Below are 23025 nucleotides of genomic sequence, written 5' to 3' on the forward strand. Positions count from 1 at the left end.
AATCCAGCCATGGCCGATGCTGCAATATCATCGGCCATGGCTGGAAACCCTGATCTGCCCCCCCCCCCACCGATCTCCTCCCCAGTCCTCCGTCCTGTGCTCCACTCCCCTCCGTCCGCCTGTCCGCTCCCCCGTCCTCCGCTCCCCCCCCACGTGCTCCGATCCCCCCCCCCATACTTACCGAGCCTCCCGGCGTCCGTCCGTCTGCTACATGGGCGCCGCCATCTTCCAAAATGGCGGGCGCATGCGCAGTGCGCCAGCCGATCTGCCGGCTGGCAGATTGGTTCCAGATAGGTTTTATCACAGTGATCAAAATAAAATAAAAAATAGTAAATGAACCCCTCCCTTTATCACCCCCATAGGTAGAGACAATAATAAAATAAAGAAAATATATTTCCATTTATTTTTGAACTAGGCTTAGGGTTAGAACTAGGCTTAGGGTTAGAACTAGGCTTAGGGTTAGAACTAGGCTTAGGGTTAGAACTAGGCTTAGGGTTAGAACTAGGCTTAGGGTTAGAACTAGGCTTAGGGTTAGAACTAGGCTTAGGGTTAGAACTAGGCTTAGGGTTAGAACTAGGCTTAGGGTTAGAACTAGGCTTAGGGTTAGAACTAGGCTTAGGGTTAGAACTAGGCTTAGGGTTAGAACTAGGCTTAGGGTTAGAACTAGGCTTAGGGTTAGAACTAGGCTTAGGGTTAGAACTAGGCTTAGGGTTAGAACTAGGCTTAGGGTTAGAACTAGGCTTAGGGTTAGAACTAGGCTTAGGGTTAGAACTAGGCTTAGGGTTAGAACTAGGCTTAGGGTTAGAACTAGGCTTAGGGTTAGAACTAGGCTTAGGGTTAGAACTAGGCTTAGGGTTAGAACTAGGCTTAGGGTTAGAACTAGGCTTAGGGTTAGAACTAGGCTTAGGGTTAGAACTAGGCTTAGGGTTAGAACTAGGCTTAGGGTTAGAACTAGGCTTAGGGTTAGAACTAGGCTTAGGGTTAGAACTAGGCTTAGGGTTAGAACTAGGCTTAGGGTTAGAACTAGGCTTAGGGTTAGAACTAGGCTTAGGGTTAGAACTAGGCTTAGGGTTAGAACTAGGCTTAGGGTTAGAACTAGGCTTAGGGTTAGAACTAGGCTTAGGGTTAGAACTAGGCTTAGGGTTAGAACTAGGCTTAGGGTTAGAACTAGGCTTAGGGTTAGAACTAGGCTTAGGGTTAGAACTAGGCTTAGGGTTAGAACTAGGCTTAGGGTTAGAACTAGGCTTAGGGTTAGAACTAGGCTTAGGGTTAGAACTAGGCTTAGGGTTAGAACTAGGCTTAGGGTTAGAACTAGGCTTAGGGTTAGAACTAGGCTTAGGGTTAGAACTAGGCTTAGGGTTAGAACTAGGCTTAGGGTTAGAACTAGGCTTAGGGTTAGAACTAGGCTTAGGGTTAGAACTAGGCTTAGGGTTAGAACTAGGCTTAGGGTTAGAACTAGGCTTAGGGTTAGAACTAGGCTTAGGGTTAGAACTAGGCTTAGGGTTAGAACTAGGCTTAGGGTTAGAACTAGGCTTAGGGTTAGAACTAGGCTTAGGGTTAGAACTAGGCTTAGGGTTAGAACTAGGCTTAGGGTTAGAACTAGGCTTAGGGTTAGAACTAGGCTTAGGGTTAGAACTAGGCTTAGGGTTAGAACTAGGCTTAGGGTTAGAACTAGGCTTAGGGTTAGAACTAGGCTTAGGGTTAGAACTAGGCTTAGGGTTAGAACTAGGCTTAGGGTTAGAACTAGGCTTAGGGTTAGAACTAGGCTTAGGGTTAGAACTAGGCTTAGGGTTAGAACTAGGCTTAGGGTTAGAACTAGGCTTAGGGTTAGAACTAGGCTTAGGGTTAGAACTAGGCTTAGGGTTAGAACTAGGCTTAGGGTTAGAACTAGGCTTAGGGTTAGAACTAGGCTTAGGGTTAGAACTAGGCTTAGGGTTAGAACTAGGCTTAGGGTTAGAACTAGGCTTAGGGTTAGAACTAGGCTTAGGGTTAGAACTAGGCTTAGGGTTAGAACTAGGCTTAGGGTTAGAACTAGGCTTAGGGTTAGAACTAGGCTTAGGGTTAGAACTAGGCTTAGGGTTAGAACTAGGCTTAGGGTTAGAACTAGGCTTAGGGTTAGAACTAGGCTTAGGGTTAGAACTAGGCTTAGGGTTAGAACTAGGCTTAGGGTTAGAACTAGGCTTAGGGTTAGAACTAGGCTTAGGGTTAGAACTAGGCTTAGGGTTAGAACTAGGCTTAGGGTTAGAACTAGGCTTAGGGTTAGAACTAGGCTTAGGGTTAGAACTAGGCTTAGGGTTAGAACTAGGCTTAGGGTTAGAACTAGGCTTAGGGTTAGAACTAGGCTTAGGGTTAGAACTAGGCTTAGGGTTAGAACTAGGCTTAGGGTTAGAACTAGGCTTAGGGTTAGAACTAGGCTTAGGGTTAGAACTAGGCTTAGGGTTAGAACTAGGCTTAGGGTTAGAACTAGGCTTAGGGTTAGAACTAGGCTTAGGGTTAGAACTAGGCTTAGGGTTAGAACTAGGCTTAGGGTTAGAACTAGGCTTAGGGTTAGAACTAGGCTTAGGGTTAGAACTAGGCTTAGGGTTAGAACTAGGCTTAGGGTTAGAACTAGGCTTAGGGTTAGAACTAGGCTTAGGGTTAGAACTAGGCTTAGGGTTAGAACTAGGCTTAGGGTTAGAACTAGGCTTAGGGTTAGAACTAGGCTTAGGGTTAGAACTAGGCTTAGGGTTAGAACTAGGCTTAGGGTTAGAACTAGGCTTAGGGTTAGAACTAGGCTTAGGGTTAGAACTAGGCTATGTGCACACGGTGCAGATTTGGCTGCGGATCCGCGGCTCATTGGCCACTGCGGATTCGTAGCAGTTATCCATCACGTTTACAGTAACATGTAAACCTATGGAAAACCAAATACGCTGTGCCCATGGTGCGGAAAATAAAGCGCGGCAACGCTGCATTGTATTTTCCGCAGCATGTAAAGTCTTTGTGCGGATTCCGCAGCGTTTTACATCTGTTCCTCAATAGGAATCCGCAGGTGAAATCCGCACAAAAAAACACTAGAAATCCGCGGTAAATCCGCAGGTAAAACGCAGTGCATTTTACCTGCGGATTGTTCAAAAATGGTGCAGAAAAATCTCACACGAATCCGCAACGTGGGCACATAGCTTTAGGGCTAGGGGTGAAGTCGGGGCTAGGGGTGAAGTCGGGGCTAGGGGTGAAGTCGGGGCTAGGGGTGAAGTCGGGGCTAGGGGTGAAGTCGGGGCTAGGGGTGAAGTCGGGGCTAGGGGTGAAGTCGGGGCTAGGGGTGAAGTCGGGGCTAGGGGTGAAGTCGGGGCTAGGGGTGAAGTCGGGGCTAGGGGTGAAGTCGGGGCTAGGGGTGAAGTCGGGGCTAGGGGTGAAGTCGGGGCTAGGGGTGAAGTCGGGGCTAGTGTTGGAGTTAGAATTGAGGGGTTTTCACTGTTTAGGCACATCAGGGGTCTCCAAACGCAACATGGCGCCACCATTGATTCCAGCCAATCTTGCGTTGAAAAAGTCAAATGGTGCTCTCTCCCTTCCGAGCCCCGATGTGCACCCAAACAGTGGTTTACCCCCACATATGGGGTACCAGCATTCTCAGGACAAACTGGGCAACAATTATTGGGGTCCAATTTCTCCTGTTACCCTTGCGAAAATAAAAAATTGCTTGCTAAAACAATTTTTGAGGAAAGAAAAATGATTTTTTATTTTCACGGCTCTGCGTTATAAACTTCTGTGAAGCATTTGGGGGTTCAAAGTGCTCACCACACATCTAGATAAGTTCCTTGGGGGTCTAGTTTCCAAAATGGTGTCACTTGTGGGGGGTTTCTACTGTTTAGGCACATCAGGGGCTCTGCAAACGCAACGTGACGCCCGCAGACCATTCCATCAAAGTCTGCATTCCAAAACGTCACTACTTCCCTTCCGAGCCCCAACGTGTGCCCAAACAGTGGTTCACCCCCCACATATGGGCTATCAGCGTACTCAGGACAAACTGGACAGCAACTTTTGGGGTCCAATTTCTCCTGTTACTCTTGTGAAAATAAAAAATTGAGGGCTAAAAAATAATTTTTGAGGAAAGAAAAATGATTTTTTTATTTTCACGGCTCTGCGTTATAAACTTCTGTGAAGCACTTGGGGGTTTAAAGTGGTCACCACACATCTACATTAGTTCCATGGGAGGTCTAGTTTCCAAAATGGGGTCACATGTGGGGGAGCTCCAATGTTTAGGCACACAGGGGCTCTCCAAACGCGACATGGTGTCCGCTAAAGATTGGAGCCAATTTTTCATAGAAAAAGTGAAATGGCGCTCCTTCCCTTCCGAGCCCTGTCGTGCGCCCAAACAGTGGTTCCCCCCCCATATGGGGTATCGGCGTGCTCAGGACAAATTGTACAATAACCTTTGGGGTCCAGTTTCTCTTTTTACCCTTGGGAAAATAAAAAATTGTTGCAAAAAGATCATTTTTGTGACTAAAAAGTTAAATGTTCATTTTTTCCTTCCATGTTTCTTCTGCTGCTGTGAAACACCTGAAGGGTTAATAAACTTCTTGAATGTGGTTTTGAGCACCTTGAGGGGTGCAGTTTTTAGAATGGTGTCACTTTTGGGTATTTTCAGCCATATAGACCCCTCAAACTGACTTCAAATGTGAGGTGGTCCTTAAAAAAATGGTTTTGTAAATTTTGTTGTAAAAATGAGAAATCGCTGGTCAAATTTTAAGCCTTATAACTTCCTAACAAAAAAAAATTTGTTTCCAAAATTGTGCTGATGTAAAGTAGACATGTGGGAAATGTTATTTATTAACTATTTTGTGTCACATATCTCTCTCGTTTAACAGAATAAAAATAAAAAATTTGAAAATTGCGAAATTTTCAAAATTTTCGCCAAATTTCCATTTTTTTCACAAATAAACGCAAAAATTATCGAACTAAATTTACCACTAACATGAAGCCCAATATGTCACAAAAAAAGTCTCAGAACCGCTAGGATCCGTTGAAGCGTTCCTGAGTTATTACCTCATAAAGGGACACTGTTCAGAATTGCAAAAAACGGCCAGGTCATTAAGGTCAAAATAGGCTGGGTCATGAAGGGGTTAAAAGTAGTAACAAAAGACTGAAGGTGTGCACAGAAATGTTGTTTTTATGGTGGATTTGAATAAGACATTATATGGACATACCCTTACTCAGTCACTCGCGCCAAACAGATGAAGACTCCAAATGTATAGAGGCCCAGAGATGGCTACTCAGTGCACCACTAATACCTGCCAGTACCTGTTACTTGGGACCACCAATCCTAACAGAAACTTCAGGCGAGCAGCCACACACAGACATGAATTTCTGTGTCACAATGGTTGGGGCTGCATAGAATGGCTTGGGTGGGGGGATGTATGTGGCCCCTGGTTATGAACCCTTCTATCTCACAATAGCTTGGAGGTTGCATAGAATGGCATAGGGGGCTACATATAACAGCATGAGGGGGGCCTGCATGTGGCCCCCAATTATAAACCTTTCTTTGTCATAATGATTTGGGCAGCATAGAATGGCATCTGGGGAACTGGACGTGAAAGCCCGAACAAGTCTCTTCTGCTTGTTGCCTGTCCCTAGCAGTGGTTTCCTAGCTGCTATTTTACCATGAAGGCCTGCTGCACAAAGTCTCCTCTTAACAGTTGTTGTAGAGATGTGTCTGCTGCTAGAACTCTGTGTCGCATTGACCTGGTCTCTAATCTGAGCTGCTGTTAACCTGTGATTTCTGAGGCTGGTGACTCGGAAAAACGTATCCTCAGAAGCAGAGGTGACTCTTGGTCCTCCTTTCCTGGGGCGGTCCTCATGTGAGCCAGTTTCTTTGTAGCGCTTGATGGTTTTTGCCACTGCACTTGGGGACACTTTCAAAGTTTTCCCAATTTTTCGGACTGACTGACCTTCATTTCTTAAAGTAATGGTGGACACTCGTTTTTCTTTACTTAGCTGCTTTTTTCTTGCCATAATACAAATTCTAACAGTCTATTCAGTAGGACTATCAGCTGTGTATCCACCAGACTTCTGCACAACACAAGTGATGGTCCCAACCCCATTTATAAGGCAAACAATCCCACTTATTAAACCTGACAGGGCACACCTGTGAAGTGAAAACCATTCCCGGTGACTACCTCTTGGAGCTCATCAAGAGAATGCCAAGAGTGTGCAAAGCAGTCATCAAAGCAAAAGGTGGCTACTTTGAAGAACCTAGAATATAAGACAATTTCAGTTGTTTCACAATTTTTTGTTAAGTTTATAATTCCACATGTGTTAATTCTTAGTTTTGATGCTTTCAGTGTGAATGTACAATTTTCAGTCATGAAAATACAGAAAAATCTTTAATTGAGGTGTGTCCAAACTTTTGGTCTGTACTGTATATGTAGGTAGGTATGTATATATGCGTGTGTATATATAGTGTGTGACCGATGTATATGTAGGTAGGTATGTATATATAGTATGTGACCAATGCGTTTGTAGGTATATATGTGTGTATATAGTATGTGACCGATGTATATTTAGGTATATATGCATGTGTGTATATTATGTGACCAATGTATATGTAGGTATATATGCGTGTGTGTATATAGTATGTGACCAATGTATATGTAGGTTATATATTAATGTGTGTATATAGTATGTGACTGATGTATATGTAGGTATATATTAATGTGTGTATATAGTATGTGACCTATGTATACGTAGGTATATATGCGTGTGTATATAGTATGTGACTGATGTATACGTAGGTATATATTAATGTGTGTATATAGTATGTGACTGATGTATACGTAGGTATATATGTGTGTATATAGTATGTGACCGATGTATATGTAGGTATATATGCGTGTGTATATAGTATGTGACTGATGTATACGTAGGTATATATTAATGTGTGTATATAGTATGTGACTGATGTATACGTAGGTATATATGTGTGTATATAGTATGTGACCGATGTATATGTAGGTATATATGCGTGTGTATATAGTATGTGACTGATGTATACGTAGGTATATATTAATGTGTGTATATAGTATGTGACTGATGTATACGTAGGTATATATGTGTGTATATAGTATGTGACCAGTGTGTTTGTAGGTATATATGCCTGTGTATATAGTGTGTGACTGATGTATACGTAGGTATATATGCGTGTGTATATAGTATGTGCCTGATGTATACGTAGGTATATATGCGTGTGTATATACGTAGGTATATATGCGTGTGTATATAGTATGTGACTGATGTATACGTAGGTATATATGCGTGTGTATATAGTATGTGCCTGATGTATACGTAGGTATTTACGCGTGTGTATATAGTATGTGCCTGATGTATACGTAGGTATATATGCATATGTATATAGTATGTGACTGATGTATACGTAGGTATATACGCGTGTGTATATAGTATGTGCCTGATGTATACGTAGGTATATACGCGTGTGTATATAGTATGTGCCTGATGTATACGTAGGTATATACGCGTGTGTATATAGTATGTGCCTGATGTATACGTAGGTATATACGCATATGTATATAGTATGTGCCTGATGTATACGTAGGTATATACGCGTGTGTATATAGTATGTGCCTGATGTATACGTAGGTATATATGCGTGTGTATATAGTATGTGACTGATGTATACGTAGGTATATATGCGTGTGTATATAGTATGTGCCTGATGTATACGTAGGTATATATGCGTGTGTATATAGTATGTGACTGATGTATACGTAGGTATATATGCGTGTGTATATAGTATGTGACTGATGTATACGTAGGTATATATGCGTGTGTATATAGTATGTGACTGATGTATACGTAGGTATATATGCGTGTGTATATAGTATGTGACCGATGTATACGTAGGTATATATGCGTGTGTATATAGTATGTGACCGATGTATACGTAGGTATATATGCGTGTGTATATAGTATGTGACCGATGTATACGTAGGTATATATGCGTGTGTATATAGCATGTGACCGATGTATACGTAGGTATATATGCGTGTGTATATAGTATGTGACCGATGTATACGTAGGTATATATGCGTGTGTATATAGCATGTGACCGATGTATACGTAGGTATATATGCGTGTGTATATAGCATGTGACCGATGTATACGTAGGTATATATGCGTGTGTATATAGCATGTGACCGATGTATACGTAGGTATATATGCGTGTGTATATAGCATGTGACCGATGTATACGTAGGTATATATGCGTGTGTATATAGTATGTGACCGATGTATACGTAGGTATATATGCGTGTGTATATAGCATGTGACCGATGTATACGTAGGTATATATGCGTGTGTATATAGTATGTGACCGATGTATACGTAGGTATATATGGGTGTGTATATAGTATGTGACCGATGTATACGTAGGTATATATGTGTGTATATATAGTATGTGACCGATGTATACGTAGGTATATATGCGTGTGTATATAGTATGTGCCTGATGTATACGTAGGTATATATGCGTGTGTATATAGTATGTGACTGATGTATACGTAGGTATATATGCGTGTGTATATAGCATGTGACCGATGTATACGTAGGTATATATGCGTGTGTATATATAGTATGTGACCGATGTATACGTAGGTATATATGCGTGTGTATATAGTATGTGCCTGATGTATACGTAGGTATATATGCGTGTGTATATAGTATGTGCCTGATGTATACGTAGGTATATATGCGTGTGTATATAGTATGTGACTGATGTATACGTAGGTATATATGCGTGTGTATATAGCATGTGACCGATGTATACGTAGGTATATATGCGTGTGTATATATAGTATGTGACCGATGTATACGTAGGTATATATGCGTGTGTATATAGTATGTGCCTGATGTATACGTAGGTATATATGCGTGTGTATATAGTATGTGCCTGATGTATACGTAGGTATATATGCGTGTGTATATAGTATGTGACTGATGTATACGTAGGTATATATGCGTGTGTGTATATAGTATGTGCCTGATGTATACGTAGGTATATATGCGTGTGTATATAGTATGTGACTGATGTATACGTAGGTATATATGCGTGTGTATATAGTATGTGCCTGATGTATACGTAGGTATATATGCGTGTGTATATAGTATGTGCCTGATGTATACGTAGGTATATATGCGTGTGTATATACGTAGGTATATATGCGTGTGTATATAGTATGTGACTGATGTATACGTAGGTATATATGCGTGTGTATATAGCATGTGACCGATGTATACGTAGGTATATATGCGTGTGTATATAGTATGTGACTGATGTATACGTAGGTATATATGTGTGTGTATATATAGTATGTGACTGATGTATACATAGGTATATATGTGTGTATATATAGTATGTGACCGATGTATACGTAGGTATATATGCGTGTGTGTATATAGTATGTGCCTGATGTATACGTAGGTATATATGCGTGTGTATATAGTATGTGACCGATGTATACGTAGGTATATATGCGTGTGTATATAGTATGTGACTGATGTATACGTAGGTATATATGTGTGTGTATATATAGTATGTGACTGATGTATACGTAGGTATATATGTGTGTGTATATATAGTATGTGACTGATGTATACATAGGTATATATGTGTGTATATATAGTATGTGACCGATGTATACGTAGGTATATATGCGTGTGTGTATATAGTATGTGCCTGATGTATACGTAGGTATATATGCGTGTGTATATAGTATGTGACCGATGTATACGTAGGTATATATGCGTGTGTATATAGTATGTGACTGATGTATACGTAGGTATATATGTGTGTGTATATATAGTATGTGACTGATGTATACATAGGTATATATGTGTGTATATATAGTATGTGACCGATGTATACGTAGGTATATATGCGTGTGTGTATATAGTATGTGCCTGATGTATACGTAGGTATATATGCGTGTGTATATAGTATGTGACTGATGTATACGTAGGTATATATGCGTGTGTATATAGTATGTGCCTGATGTATACGTAGGTATATATGCGTGTGTATATAGTATGTGACTGATGTATACGTAGGTATATATGCGTGTGTATATAGTATGTGCCTGATGTATACGTAGGTATATATGCGTGTGTATATAGTATGTGACTGATGTATACGTAGGTATATATGCGTGTGTATATAGTATGTGCCTGATGTATACGTAGGTATATATGCGTGTGTATATAGTATGTGCCTGATGTATACGTAGGTATATATGCGTGTGTATATACGTAGGTATATATGCGTGTGTATATAGTATGTGACTGATGTATACGTAGGTATATATGCGTGTGTATATAGCATGTGACCGATGTATACGTAGGTATATATGCGTGTGTATATAGTATGTGACTGATGTATACGTAGGTATATATGTGTGTGTATATATAGTATGTGACTGATGTATACATAGGTATATATGTGTGTATATATAGTATGTGACCGATGTATACGTAGGTATATATGCGTGTGTGTATATAGTATGTGCCTGATGTATACGTAGGTATATATGCGTGTGTATATAGTATGTGACCGATGTATACGTAGGTATATATGCGTGTGTATATAGTATGTGACTGATGTATACGTAGGTATATATGTGTGTGTATATATAGTATGTGACTGATGTATACGTAGGTATATATGTGTGTGTATATATAGTATGTGACTGATGTATACATAGGTATATATGTGTGTATATATAGTATGTGACCGATGTATACGTAGGTATATATGCGTGTGTGTATATAGTATGTGCCTGATGTATACGTAGGTATATATGCGTGTGTATATAGTATGTGACCGATGTATACGTAGGTATATATGCGTGTGTATATAGTATGTGACTGATGTATACGTAGGTATATATGTGTGTGTATATATAGTATGTGACTGATGTATACATAGGTATATATGTGTGTATATATAGTATGTGACCGATGTATACGTAGGTATATATGCGTGTGTGTATATAGTATGTGCCTGATGTATACGTAGGTATATATGCGTGTGTATATAGTATGTGACTGATGTATACGTAGGTATATATGCGTGTGTATATAGTATGTGCCTGATGTATACGTAGGTATATATGCGTGTGTATATAGTATGTGCCTGATGTATACGTAGGTATATATGCGTGTGTATATACGTAGGTATATATGCGTGTGTATATAGTATGTGACTGATGTATACGTAGGTATATATGCGTGTGTATATAGCATGTGACCGATGTATACGTAGGTATATATGCGTGTGTATATAGTATGTGACCGATGTATACGTAGGTATATATGCGTGTGTATATAGTATGTGACCGATGTATATGTAGGTATATATGCGTGTGTATATAGTATGTGACTGATGTATACGTAGGTATATATGTGTGTGTATATATAGTATGTGACTGATGTATACATAGGTATATATGTGTGTATATATAGTATGTGACCGATGTATACGTAGGTATATATGCGTGTGTGTATATAGTATGTGCCTGATGTATACGTAGGTATATATGCGTGTGTATATAGTATGTGACCGATGTATACGTAGGTATATATGCGTGTGTATATAGTATGTGACTGATGTATACGTAGGTATATATGTGTGTGTATATATAGTATGTGACTGATGTATACATAGGTATATATGTGTGTATATATAGTATGTGACCGATGTATACGTAGGTATATATGCGTGTGTGTATATAGTATGTGCCTGATGTATACGTAGGTATATATGCGTGTGTATATAGTATGTGACCGATGTATACGTAGGTATATATGCGTGTGTATATAGTATGTGACTGATGTATACGTAGGTATATATGTGTGTGTATATATAGTATGTGACTGATGTATACGTAGGCATATATGTGTGTGTATATATAGTATGTGACTGATGTATACATAGGTATATATGTGTGTATATATAGTATGTGACCGATGTATACGTAGGTATATATGCGTGTGTATATAGTATGTGCCTGATGTATACGTAGGTATATATGCGTGTGTATATAGTATGTGACCGATGTATACGTAGGTATATATGCGTGTGTATATAGTATGTGACTGATGTATACGTAGGTATATATGTGTGTGTATATATAGTATGTGACTGATGTATACATAGGTATATATGTGTGTATATATAGTATGTGACCGATGTATACGTAGGTATATATGCGTGTGTGTATATAGTATGTGCCTGATGTATACGTAGGTATATATGCGTGTGTATATAGCATGTGACCGATGTATACGTAGGTATATATGCGTGTGTATATAGTATGTGACCGATGTATACGTAGGTATATATGCGTGTGTATATAGTATGTGACTGATGTATACGTAGGTATATATGTGTGTGTATATATAGTATGTGACTGATGTATACATAGGTATATATGTGTGTATATATAGTATGTGACCGATGTATACGTAGGTATATATGCGTGTGTGTATATAGTATGTGCCTGATGTATACGTAGGTATATATGCGTGTGTATATAGTATGTGACTGATGTATACGTAGGTATATATGCGTGTGTATATAGTATGTGCCTGATGTATACGTAGGTATATATGCGTGTGTATATAGTATGTGCCTGATGTATACGTAGGTATATATGCGTGTGTATATACGTAGGTATATATGCGTGTGTATATAGTATGTGACTGATGTATACGTAGGTATATATGCGTGTGTATATAGCATGTGACCGATGTATACGTAGGTATATATGCGTGTGTATATAGTATGTGACCGATGTATACGTAGGTATATATGCGTGTGTATATAGTATGTGACCGATGTATACGTAGGTATATATGCGTGTGTATATAGTATGTGACTGATGTATACGTAGGTATATATGTGTGTGTATATATAGTATGTGACTGATGTATACATAGGTATATATGTGTGTATATATAGTATGTGACCGATGTATACGTAGGTATATATGCGTGTGTGTATATAGTATGTGCCTGATGTATACGTAGGTATATATGCGTGTGTATATAGTATGTGACCGATGTATACGTAGGTATATATGCGTGTGTATATAGTATGTGACTGATGTATACGTAGGTATATATGTGTGTGTATATATAGTATGTGACTGATGTATACATAGGTATATATGTGTGTATATATAGTATGTGACCGATGTATACGTAGGTATACAGGTCCTTCTCAAAAAATTAGCATATAGTGTTAAATTTCATTATTTACCATAATGTAATGATTACAATTAAACTTTCATATATTATAGATTCATTATCCACCAACTGAAATTTGTCAGGTCTTTTATTGTTTTAATACTGATGATTTTGGCATACAACTCCTGATAACCCAAAAAACCTGTCTCAATAAATTAGCATATTTCACCCGTCCAATCAAATAAAAGTGTTTTTTAATAACAAACAAAAAAACCATCAAATAATAATGTTCAGTTATGCACTCAATACTTGGTCGGGAATCCTTTGGCAGAAATGACTGCTTCAATGCGGCGTGGCATGGAGGCAATCAGCCTGTGACACTGCTGAGATGTTATGGAGGCCCAGGATGCTTCAATAGCGGCCTTAAGCTCATCCAGAGTGTTGGGTCTTGCGTCTCTCAACTTTCTCTTCACAATATCCCACAGATTCTCTATGGGGTTCAGGTCAGGAGAGTTGGCAGGCCAATTGAGCACAGTAATACCATGGTCAGTAAACCATTTACCAGTGGTTTTGGCACTGTGAGCAGGTGCCAGGAAGCATGAAGTGCTCCAAAATCTCCTGATAGCTAGCTGCATTGACCCTGCCCTTGATGAAACACAGTGGACCAACACCAGCAGCTGACATGGCACCCCACACCACTGACTGTGGGTACTTGACACTGGACTTCAGGCATTTTGGCATTTCCTTCTCCCCAGTCTTCCTCCAGACTCTGGCACCTTGATTTCCGAATGACATGCAAAATTTGCTTTCATCAGAAAAAAGTACTTGGGACCACTTAGCAACAGTCCAGTGCTGCTTCTCTGTAGCCCAGGTCAGGCGCTTCTGCCGCTGTTTATGGTTCAAAAGTGGCTTTACCTGGGGAATGCGGCACCTGTAGCCCATTTCCTGCACACGCCTGTGCACGGTGGCTCTGGATGTTTCCACACCAGACTCAGTCCACTGCTTCCTCAGGTTCCCCAAGGTCTGGAATCGGTCCTTCTCCACAATCTTCCTCAGGGTCCGGTCACCTCTTCTCGTTGTACAGCGTTTTCTGCCACATTGTTTCCTTCCAACAGACTTACCATTGAGGTGCCTTGATACAGCACTCTGTGAACAGCCTATTTGTTGAGAAATTTCTTTCTGGGTCTTACCCTCTTGCTTGTTGGTGTCAATGATGGCCTTCTTGACATCTGTCAGGTCGCTAGTCTTACCCATGATGGGGGTTTTGAGTAATGAACCAGGCAGGGAGTTTTTAAAAGCCTCAGGTATCTTTTGCATGTGTTTAGAGTTAATTAGTTGATTCAGAAGATTAGGGTAATAGGTCGTTTAGAGAACCTTTTCTTGATATGCTAATTTATTGAGACAGGTTTTTTGGGTTATCAGGAGTTGTATGCCAAAATCATCAGTATTAAAACAATAAAAGACCTGACAAATTTCAGTTGGTGGATAATGAATCTATAATATATGAAAGTTTAATTGTAATCATTACATTATGGTAAATAATGAAATTTAACACTATATGCTAATTTTTTGAGAAGGACCTGTATATGCGTGTGTATATATAGTATGTGCCTGATGTATACGTAGGTATATATGCGTGTGTATATAGTATGTGACTGATGTATACGTAGGTATATATGTGTGTGTATATATAGTATGTGACTGATGTATACATAGGTATATATGTGTGTATATATAGTATGTGACCGATGTATACGTAGGTATATATGCGTGTGTGTATATAGTATGTGCCTGATGTATACGTAGGTATATATGCGTGTGTATATAGTATGTGACCGATGTATACGTAGGTATATATGCGTGTGTATATAGTATGTGACTGATGTATACGTAGGTATATATGTGTGTGTATATATAGTATGTGACTGATGTATACATAGGTATATATGTGTGTATATATAGTATGTGACCGATGTATACGTAGGTATATATGCGTGTGTATATAGTATGTGCCTGATGTATACGTAGGTATATATGCGTGTGTATATAGTATGTGACTGATGTATACGTAGGTATATATGCGTGTGTATATAGTATGTGCCTGATGTATACGTAGGTATATATGCGTGTGTATATAGTATGTGCCTGATGTATACGTAGGTATATATGCGTGTGTATATACGTAGGTATATATGCGTGTGTATATAGTATGTGACTGATGTATACATAGGTATATATGTGTGTATATATAGTATGTGACCGATGTATACGTAGGTATATATGCGTGTGTATATAGCATGTGACCGATGTATACGTAGGTATATATGCGTGTGTATATAGTATGTGACCGATGTATACGTAGGTATATATGCGTGTGTATATAGTATGTGACCGATGTATACGTAGGTATATATGCGTGTGTATATAGTATGTGACTGATGTATACGTAGGTATATATGTGTGTGTATATATAGTATGTGACTGATGTATACATAGGTATATATGTGTGTATATATAGTATGTGACCGATGTATACGTAGGTATATATGCGTGTGTGTATATAGTATGTGACTGATGTATACGTAGGTATATGTGTGTGTATATAGTATGTGACCGATGTATACGTAGGTATATATGTGTGTGTATATAGTATGTGACTGATGTATACGTAGGTATATATGTGTGTGTATATAGTATGTGACTGATGTATACGTAGGTATATATGCGTGTGTATATACGTAGGTATATACGCGTGTGTATATAGTATGTGACTGATGTATACGTAGGTATATATGCGTGTGTATATAGTATGTGACTGATGTATACGTAGGTATATATGTGTGTGTATATATAGTATGTGACTGATGTATACGTAGGTATATATGCGTGTGTATATAGTATGTGACTGATGTATACGTAGGTATATACGCGTGTGTATATAGTATGTGACTGATGTATACGTAGGTATATATGCCTGTGTATATATAGTATGTGACTGATGTATACGTAGGTATATATGCGTGTGTATATAGTATGTGACTGATGTATACGTAGGTATATATGTGTGTGTATATATAGTATGTGACTGATGTATACGTAGGTATATATGTGTGTGTATATATAGTATGTGACTGATGTATACGTAGGTATATACGCGTGTGTATATAGTATGTGACTGATGTATACGTAGGTATATATGCCTGTGTATATATAGTATGTGACTGATGTATACGTAGGTATATATGCGTGTGTATATAGTATGTGACTGATGTATACGTAGGTATATATGTGTGTGTATATATAGTATGTGACTGATGTATACGTAGGTATATATGTGTGTGTATATATAGTATGTGACTGATGTATACATAGGTATATATGTGTGTATATATAGTATGTGACCGATGTATACGTAGGTATATATGCGTGTGTATATATAGTATGTGACCGATGTATACGTAGGTATATATGCGTGTGTATATAGTATGTGACCGATGTATACGTAGGTATATACGCGTGTGTATATAGTATGTGACCGATGTATACGTAGGTAGGTATGTAAGGATACGGGACTGTATTACACATACATATATAGTGTGTGACTCATATCTACACACAAACGCAATTATTTATCCTATTGAGCTTCAGACCCTGCGCTCCACAATGCTGTGTATACGGCCGTGCACACATCTGAGCACAGTCGCCCTTGTCCGGTGCATGATAATGAACGGCGGCAAGAGAAAGCACGGCTCTAACTCACCTGAGGCTCCGAGCTGGCGGCCATCGCGCTCTCCGGTGACAGCTCCCGCCAATACAGCCTACAGCCGCCTCGGAATTCGCGCCCCGAGTGCTGGGCGGAGCATAGCACTGATCCGCCAATGCGCTCAGGGCTGCAGGCTGACGTAGCAGCTGTGTGACTGCGCCTACCCCAGGACGGAAGGGAGCTGCTGACGTCATCAGTTGTGACCAGAAAGGCGACAGATGTTCCTGAGGTGTGACGCGTATGGGCAGCGACACGCTAGTCTCCCAATATGGTTGTACAGTGGAGTAGATTTTTGGGAATCTCCCAGGAGCCTCCTCTCTAGACAGCTCAGTGCTGATGTGACCGGAGCTGCTGGAGCGAGGACATCAAAAATTCTACACCAATGTAGACCATTCAAACCACTAGAATGGAGCAGATACCAGGCTTCTCACAGACTCCATTTTAGTGGCCTCATCTGGCTTTTTTAATGCTTTTTTAGGGAATTGCACACGTTTTTGATGAAGCAAACAACCAAAGTCAGACATGGCCTTTTTTAGGCTGTTACATTTCTGTGTAGTTCTCTGGGCAAAATTCTTTTTTTTCCTGATTAATAAAACATTTCTATTATCGCTTTTTGTTATATAAACAATGATGCTTAGCTCTGATTGTTCAGTTTTGCCAGAATGTGACTTTTTCTATATGTCCACCAGTTCTGTCCACAGCAGTGACATTTTTGAAGAGTAGGCGGAGCTATGTGGGGAGAGGCGTAAAAGAGCGCAATCGACAGCCATCATAAAAGAGTGCAACCGTCCGTCATCATAAAAGAGCGCAACCCACAGATATAAAAGAGCGCAACCGACCGTCATCATAAAAGAGCGCAACCTGCAGTCATCATAAAGTAGCGCAACCCGCAGACATTATAAAAGAGCACAACCACAATCCTCATAAAAGAGCGCAACCCACAGTCATCATAAAAGAGCGCAACCTACAATCATAGAAGAGCGCAACCGTCCGTCATCATAAAAGAGCGCAAACGACAGTCAACATAAAAGAGCACACCCCACAGTCATCATAAAAGAGTGCAACTGACAAGAAGAGCGCAACCGTCCGTCATCATAAAAGAGCGCAAACGACAGTCAACATAAAAGAGCACAACCCACAGTCATAAAAGAGCGCAACCAACAATCATAAAAGAGCGCAACCGACCGTCATCATAAAAGAGTGCGCTCATCTTCATCATTAAAGATCGCAAGCCACAGTCATAAAAGAGCGCAACCAAAATTACTAACGACCTACTTACAGCCAAAGCTAATGGACAATACTCTGTACTCCTCCTTCTAGACCTGTCCTCTGCTTTCGACACAGTTGACCACTGCCTCCTACTACAGATCCTTTCTTCCTTTGGCATCAAAGACCTCGCCCTATCCTGGATCTCCTCATACCTTTCCAACTGCACATTCAGCGTCTCCCACTCCCACACTACTTCCTCATCCCACCCTCTCTCTGTTGGAGTCCCCCAAGGCTCTGTTCTAGGACCCCTACTCTTCTCAATCTATACACTTGGCCTGGGACAGCTCATAAAGTCCCATGGATTCCAGTACCACCTGGTACACTCAGATCTACCTCTCTGGCCCAGACATCACCTCTCTGCTGTCCAGAATCCCGGAGTGTCTATCAGCCATATCCTCACTTCCTCAAACTCAATGCGGACAAGTCTGAACTCATCATCTTTCCTCCATCTCACAGATCTTCCTTACCTGATCTATCACAATAAATGACATCATGCTTTCCCCCGTACTGGAAGTCCGCTGCCTCGGAGTAACCCTTGACTCTGCCATTTGCTTCAAACCACACATCCAAGCTCTTTCCACCTCCTGTCGCCTCCACCTCAAAAATACTTCCAGAATCCGTCCTTTCCTCAACCCTCAAGCTACTAAAATGCTTGTGCATGCCCTCATCATCTCCCGCCTCGACTACAAACATCCGTTTCTGTGACCTCCCTGCTAACACTTTCGCACCTCTCCAGTCCATCCTTGATTCTGCTGCCCGACTAATTCATCTTGCTACTCCTCTGGTTCTCCCCTCTGCAAATCTCTTCACTGGCTCCCATTCCCTCAGCGTATCCAGTTCAAATGACTAATACTGAACTAGATCCAAGAAGTATCGTTTCTACTTGTGGAGAGTGACATGTTAAAAATGTCGAGGTGAGGAGACTTAAAGCCACAATGCTCCTCTGGGAAATATGCAAATTGTTCCAATAGGTGGCACTAAAGTTCTAGTCCTCTTCCTCTCTGACTGTGAAGGAACAAATTATGAAAGGTTCTCCATTTTGTGCTTTTCGACTCCATTTTCTTGTTGCTTAAAGATAAATTCTGTTATTTAATTAGGTAAAAGGTTACAGCTGCCATGAAGTAACTTTATCTTGTTGTTCACAAGCCTGTTATTCAACTAGGCTATGGTTCATAATTGGTATAAAGACCTTGAGTCTTCTGACTCGAGCCAGATAATAGATTCGGGGGTGTATCGCTATACAAGACTGAGGCACCTGTTAGAAAAACACATACTATGCCAAGAAGATATGACCATATATGTAGTTTCCGGTTTTTCTGTATACTCATGGGTTAAGTTTTTCCTGTATTCTTATAGGTTAAGAACTGTGAGCGTGTTCTTATGCTGATTGGTTGAAGTATAATTTCTATGATTATGAAAAGCGATACACAATAAAACGGGGGCCAGAGATCTGCTCGATCCCCCATACAGAGACACACGTCTCCGTCTGGTCATTTTCAGTTGCCGGCAACGCCCTGTAGATTAATTTGGAAATCACTGAGTTAACCGTGAAGGATCAATTTAGATCCTCCCTCAACAGTTGGCGCCCGAAAACGTGGGGCCCCAAACAGGAACGCCTCTGCCCCCCGGAGGACAACAAGACAAAGGACCCTCGGACCGGACACAGGCACTGGAAAATTGGGACTGATCATCCCCCAAAACAACCACGGTAAGTTGGCAGTTATACTGTCCAGACTGACCGTTTGGTGTGGTTTTCCTGTGTTTGTTGCTGCAAAGAGGATCTGAGGTTTGTCCCCGATGGTGGGGTGATTTTTGGGTGGAATCATATAGAGGTGTAGTTCCGTTGGGAGCCCAGTGCTTGAACCGTACCTCATAAGGGACGGACACCCCGGATTGACCAGTGATGTAATTCTCTTTATAGTCAAAATATCCTGAATTCCTGATCACTGTTAGAATCAGGCGCGGTGAGGTGATCGAAGATTGGGTAGGATGCGTAACTCAGGAATTATATATTTATATATGTCCAGAGGTGTCCGGAGGGAAAGTCTAAGACACCCTCCTCCTTTCACTGAGTACCGCGTTTTTGGGTTGTCCCAGAGGGGGACAGGTAGACCCAGTGGAATAGACTATACGGCCGCTCTAGTACTATGCACGACTAAGTAAGGATATTTAGCTCTAAAGGAGAATCAGTTTCCGTGGAAGAAGAAGAAGACTTTGAATTTGTGTGATGAATCTGATATTGTTAGCCCAAAGACGGGGAAATAAATCTGTCAGGAATGCAGGAAAAATATTCTCAATTATGGGTTTTTCTAAGGTGTTCTGGTATGTGAATTGTGTGATGAAGGTTTCGTAGAAATTAATTAAGTCTGAGAACTGCTGTATTCCGTTTCTGTGTTTATCTCTAAGATACCCGATGGGAGGGGGGAGTCAAACAGCTGCGTTATTGCTTTCTCTGTGTTGAGGAATGCTGTGATTTTTCTTATCTCGACTGTGTGTCTGGTATGGAGGGGGCACATACCTGCGTTCTAAGTTTCTCTATATTTTCTGTCGCGCTGGGAGATTTGTGTTTAAACAATAGTTGAAATATGGTACCTAGTTTTAGAAGGAAATTTGTAAGAGATTGTTTGATTATCAGTGTAATTGAAAGATTGGTAAAAGATTCACCTGCTTCAAGTTGAGTGGTTGATATATAGCAAATTGAGGATCAACAGAGGAAGTGAATTACGTTGAAAAAAGGAAAGTTGTCTATTACTATGACAAAAAGCTGGATGTTTTGTGGTGCAAGAAGGAACTGAGAAAGTGACTGAGATTAATGTGTCGGTAAAGCAATTAAAAATGATGATCTGGAACAGGGGGTCTCCCTGCTAGATAATATGGTCCCTCCCCAGGAAATTAAGCCTCTACTCCCGACTGTAAGCCCTATGCTCCTTAACCCCAAGGCACCAATATATCCTGGACTGCTGAGAAGTTCTATGCCCGTCTTATGGTAGTATTTAAAGATCAGGGATTCTCACTGTATAATAAAGCCAGTTCACACATTTTTGTGGCAGCTTTGATGTCCGGCCTTAAATCTGAATTGAAAGAGGCAATAATGTCAGTCAGACCTGATATCGAGACTTCCACTCCGGATGATGCATTGAAAATAGTAAAGAGTTTTCAAAAGAACTTAGCCCATTCTGCATCACCAGGGAAATTAAAGGTTAAATCAGTGGCCGCAGTGATTCATACTCCAATCTCAGCCCCCCCCCCCCCCCACAGCTGCAAGGACGCAGCTCTGTTCCTTATCAGTGGCCCACATAACAGACTTCAGCTCCTGTCCTCCCCACCTTACACAAATACAATATCCTTTTTAACCCTGTCTGGGAATCTCACTCCCCAGCCCCGTCATGTCAATTCTCAGACCAAGAGCTTGTTTTAATCGGTGTAGATGGCAGACTTAATAAATATCTAATATATAAAGCTGTATGTGTGTATGTATGTATGTGTGTATTTCCGGAATTGGCATCTGAACCGTCGCAGCTACAGGCACAAAATTTTGCACAGTCACATGTCTGGACTCCGAGAGCGTCAAAGCTATGTTGTGAGGTGAAATTTTAACCCCGCGCTTTCCAATTCACCAAACAATTTTGCCCCTATCTACATAATGGGGAAAAAATGAAAGGAAAAGTGTTGGAGGCAAATTAACAGCTGCCAGATGTGAACAAGGGGGACTTAAAGAATGAGAGCGATGGCGCCAAAGAGTATATACTGTACAGTTGCTAAGGTGGGGCCCCAACATGGGATAATCACCACACCACCACGGGGATATGAACACACACACAAAATGCGCCACACACTACCACGTGCTCGAACACATATACCACCCTCAGCGCACATTTCACCACACATACACCAACCTCGCCACATAAAAGTCGAAACACAAAAGTCACCGCTCAAAACTCGCCACGCGCAAAACTCTCCACATGCAAAACTCGCCACACGTGCAAAACTCGCCACATGGAAAACTCGCCACACGCAAAACTTGCACACGCGGAAAAATTGCCACATGCACAAAAGTTGCAACACATGCAAAAGTTGCCTCACACAAAACTTGCACATACTCAAAAGGCACCACACATAAAACTCGCCACGCGCAAAACTCGCCATGCGCAAAACTTGCTGCACACAACTTGCTACACTAACTTGTCACATGCAACTCGACACACAAAAAGTTGCTACACGCATGTCGCCACACAAAACTCATCTCACAAAAGTCGCTACATGCATGTCGCCACACGCAACTCAACACACACAACTTGACACACGAAACTCGCCCTAATACACACACAAGTCTGGTATTATCCTTCAAAAATAAAAATCTGATTAATAAGCAGACAAACTACAAGAGCAACAAATGTACCATATAGGAATCCGGCAGCTGTCAGTCACATGACCAGTATATTATGTGTATGTGTGAGCTAATATATACTGCCAGGGGGTGGGCTTCCTGTAGGCTGGGGATTTATCAGGCTGCCAATTTAGCTTACAAATACTGAGGTAAAAATACTGACCAAATAACGTGTGAATGAGGTCTAATACAGGAGGAGATGACATACAGATATATACTATATACAGGAGGAGATGACATACAGATATATACTATATACAGGAGGAGATGACACACAGGTATATACTATATACAGGAGGAGATGACACAGATATATACTATATACAGGGGAGATGACACACAGGCATATACTATATACAGGAGAGATGACACACAG

The 23025-nt window shown here is 40.6% G+C and overlaps 1 protein-coding gene across 2 annotated transcripts in view; it reads right to left on the reverse strand.

The window, feature by feature from the left end:
• The window catches only part of CLSPN (claspin), a 127976-nt gene extending 110643 nt beyond the window's left edge, over positions 1-17333 (reverse strand). For both annotated transcript variants that reach the window (XM_077295813.1, XM_077295812.1), the window contains exon 1: positions 16991-17333. In XM_077295813.1, coding sequence (XP_077151928.1) covers positions 16991-17014 — 24 coding nt within the window. In that variant the 5' untranslated portion in view covers positions 17015-17333. The remainder of the gene's footprint in view (positions 1-16990) is intronic.
• Between the last annotated feature and the right edge of the window lie 5692 nt (positions 17334-23025).

This window comes from Ranitomeya variabilis, chromosome 3 (assembly GCF_051348905.1).
Source record: "Ranitomeya variabilis isolate aRanVar5 chromosome 3, aRanVar5.hap1, whole genome shotgun sequence".
Lineage (NCBI taxonomy): Eukaryota > Metazoa > Chordata > Amphibia > Anura > Dendrobatidae > Ranitomeya > Ranitomeya variabilis.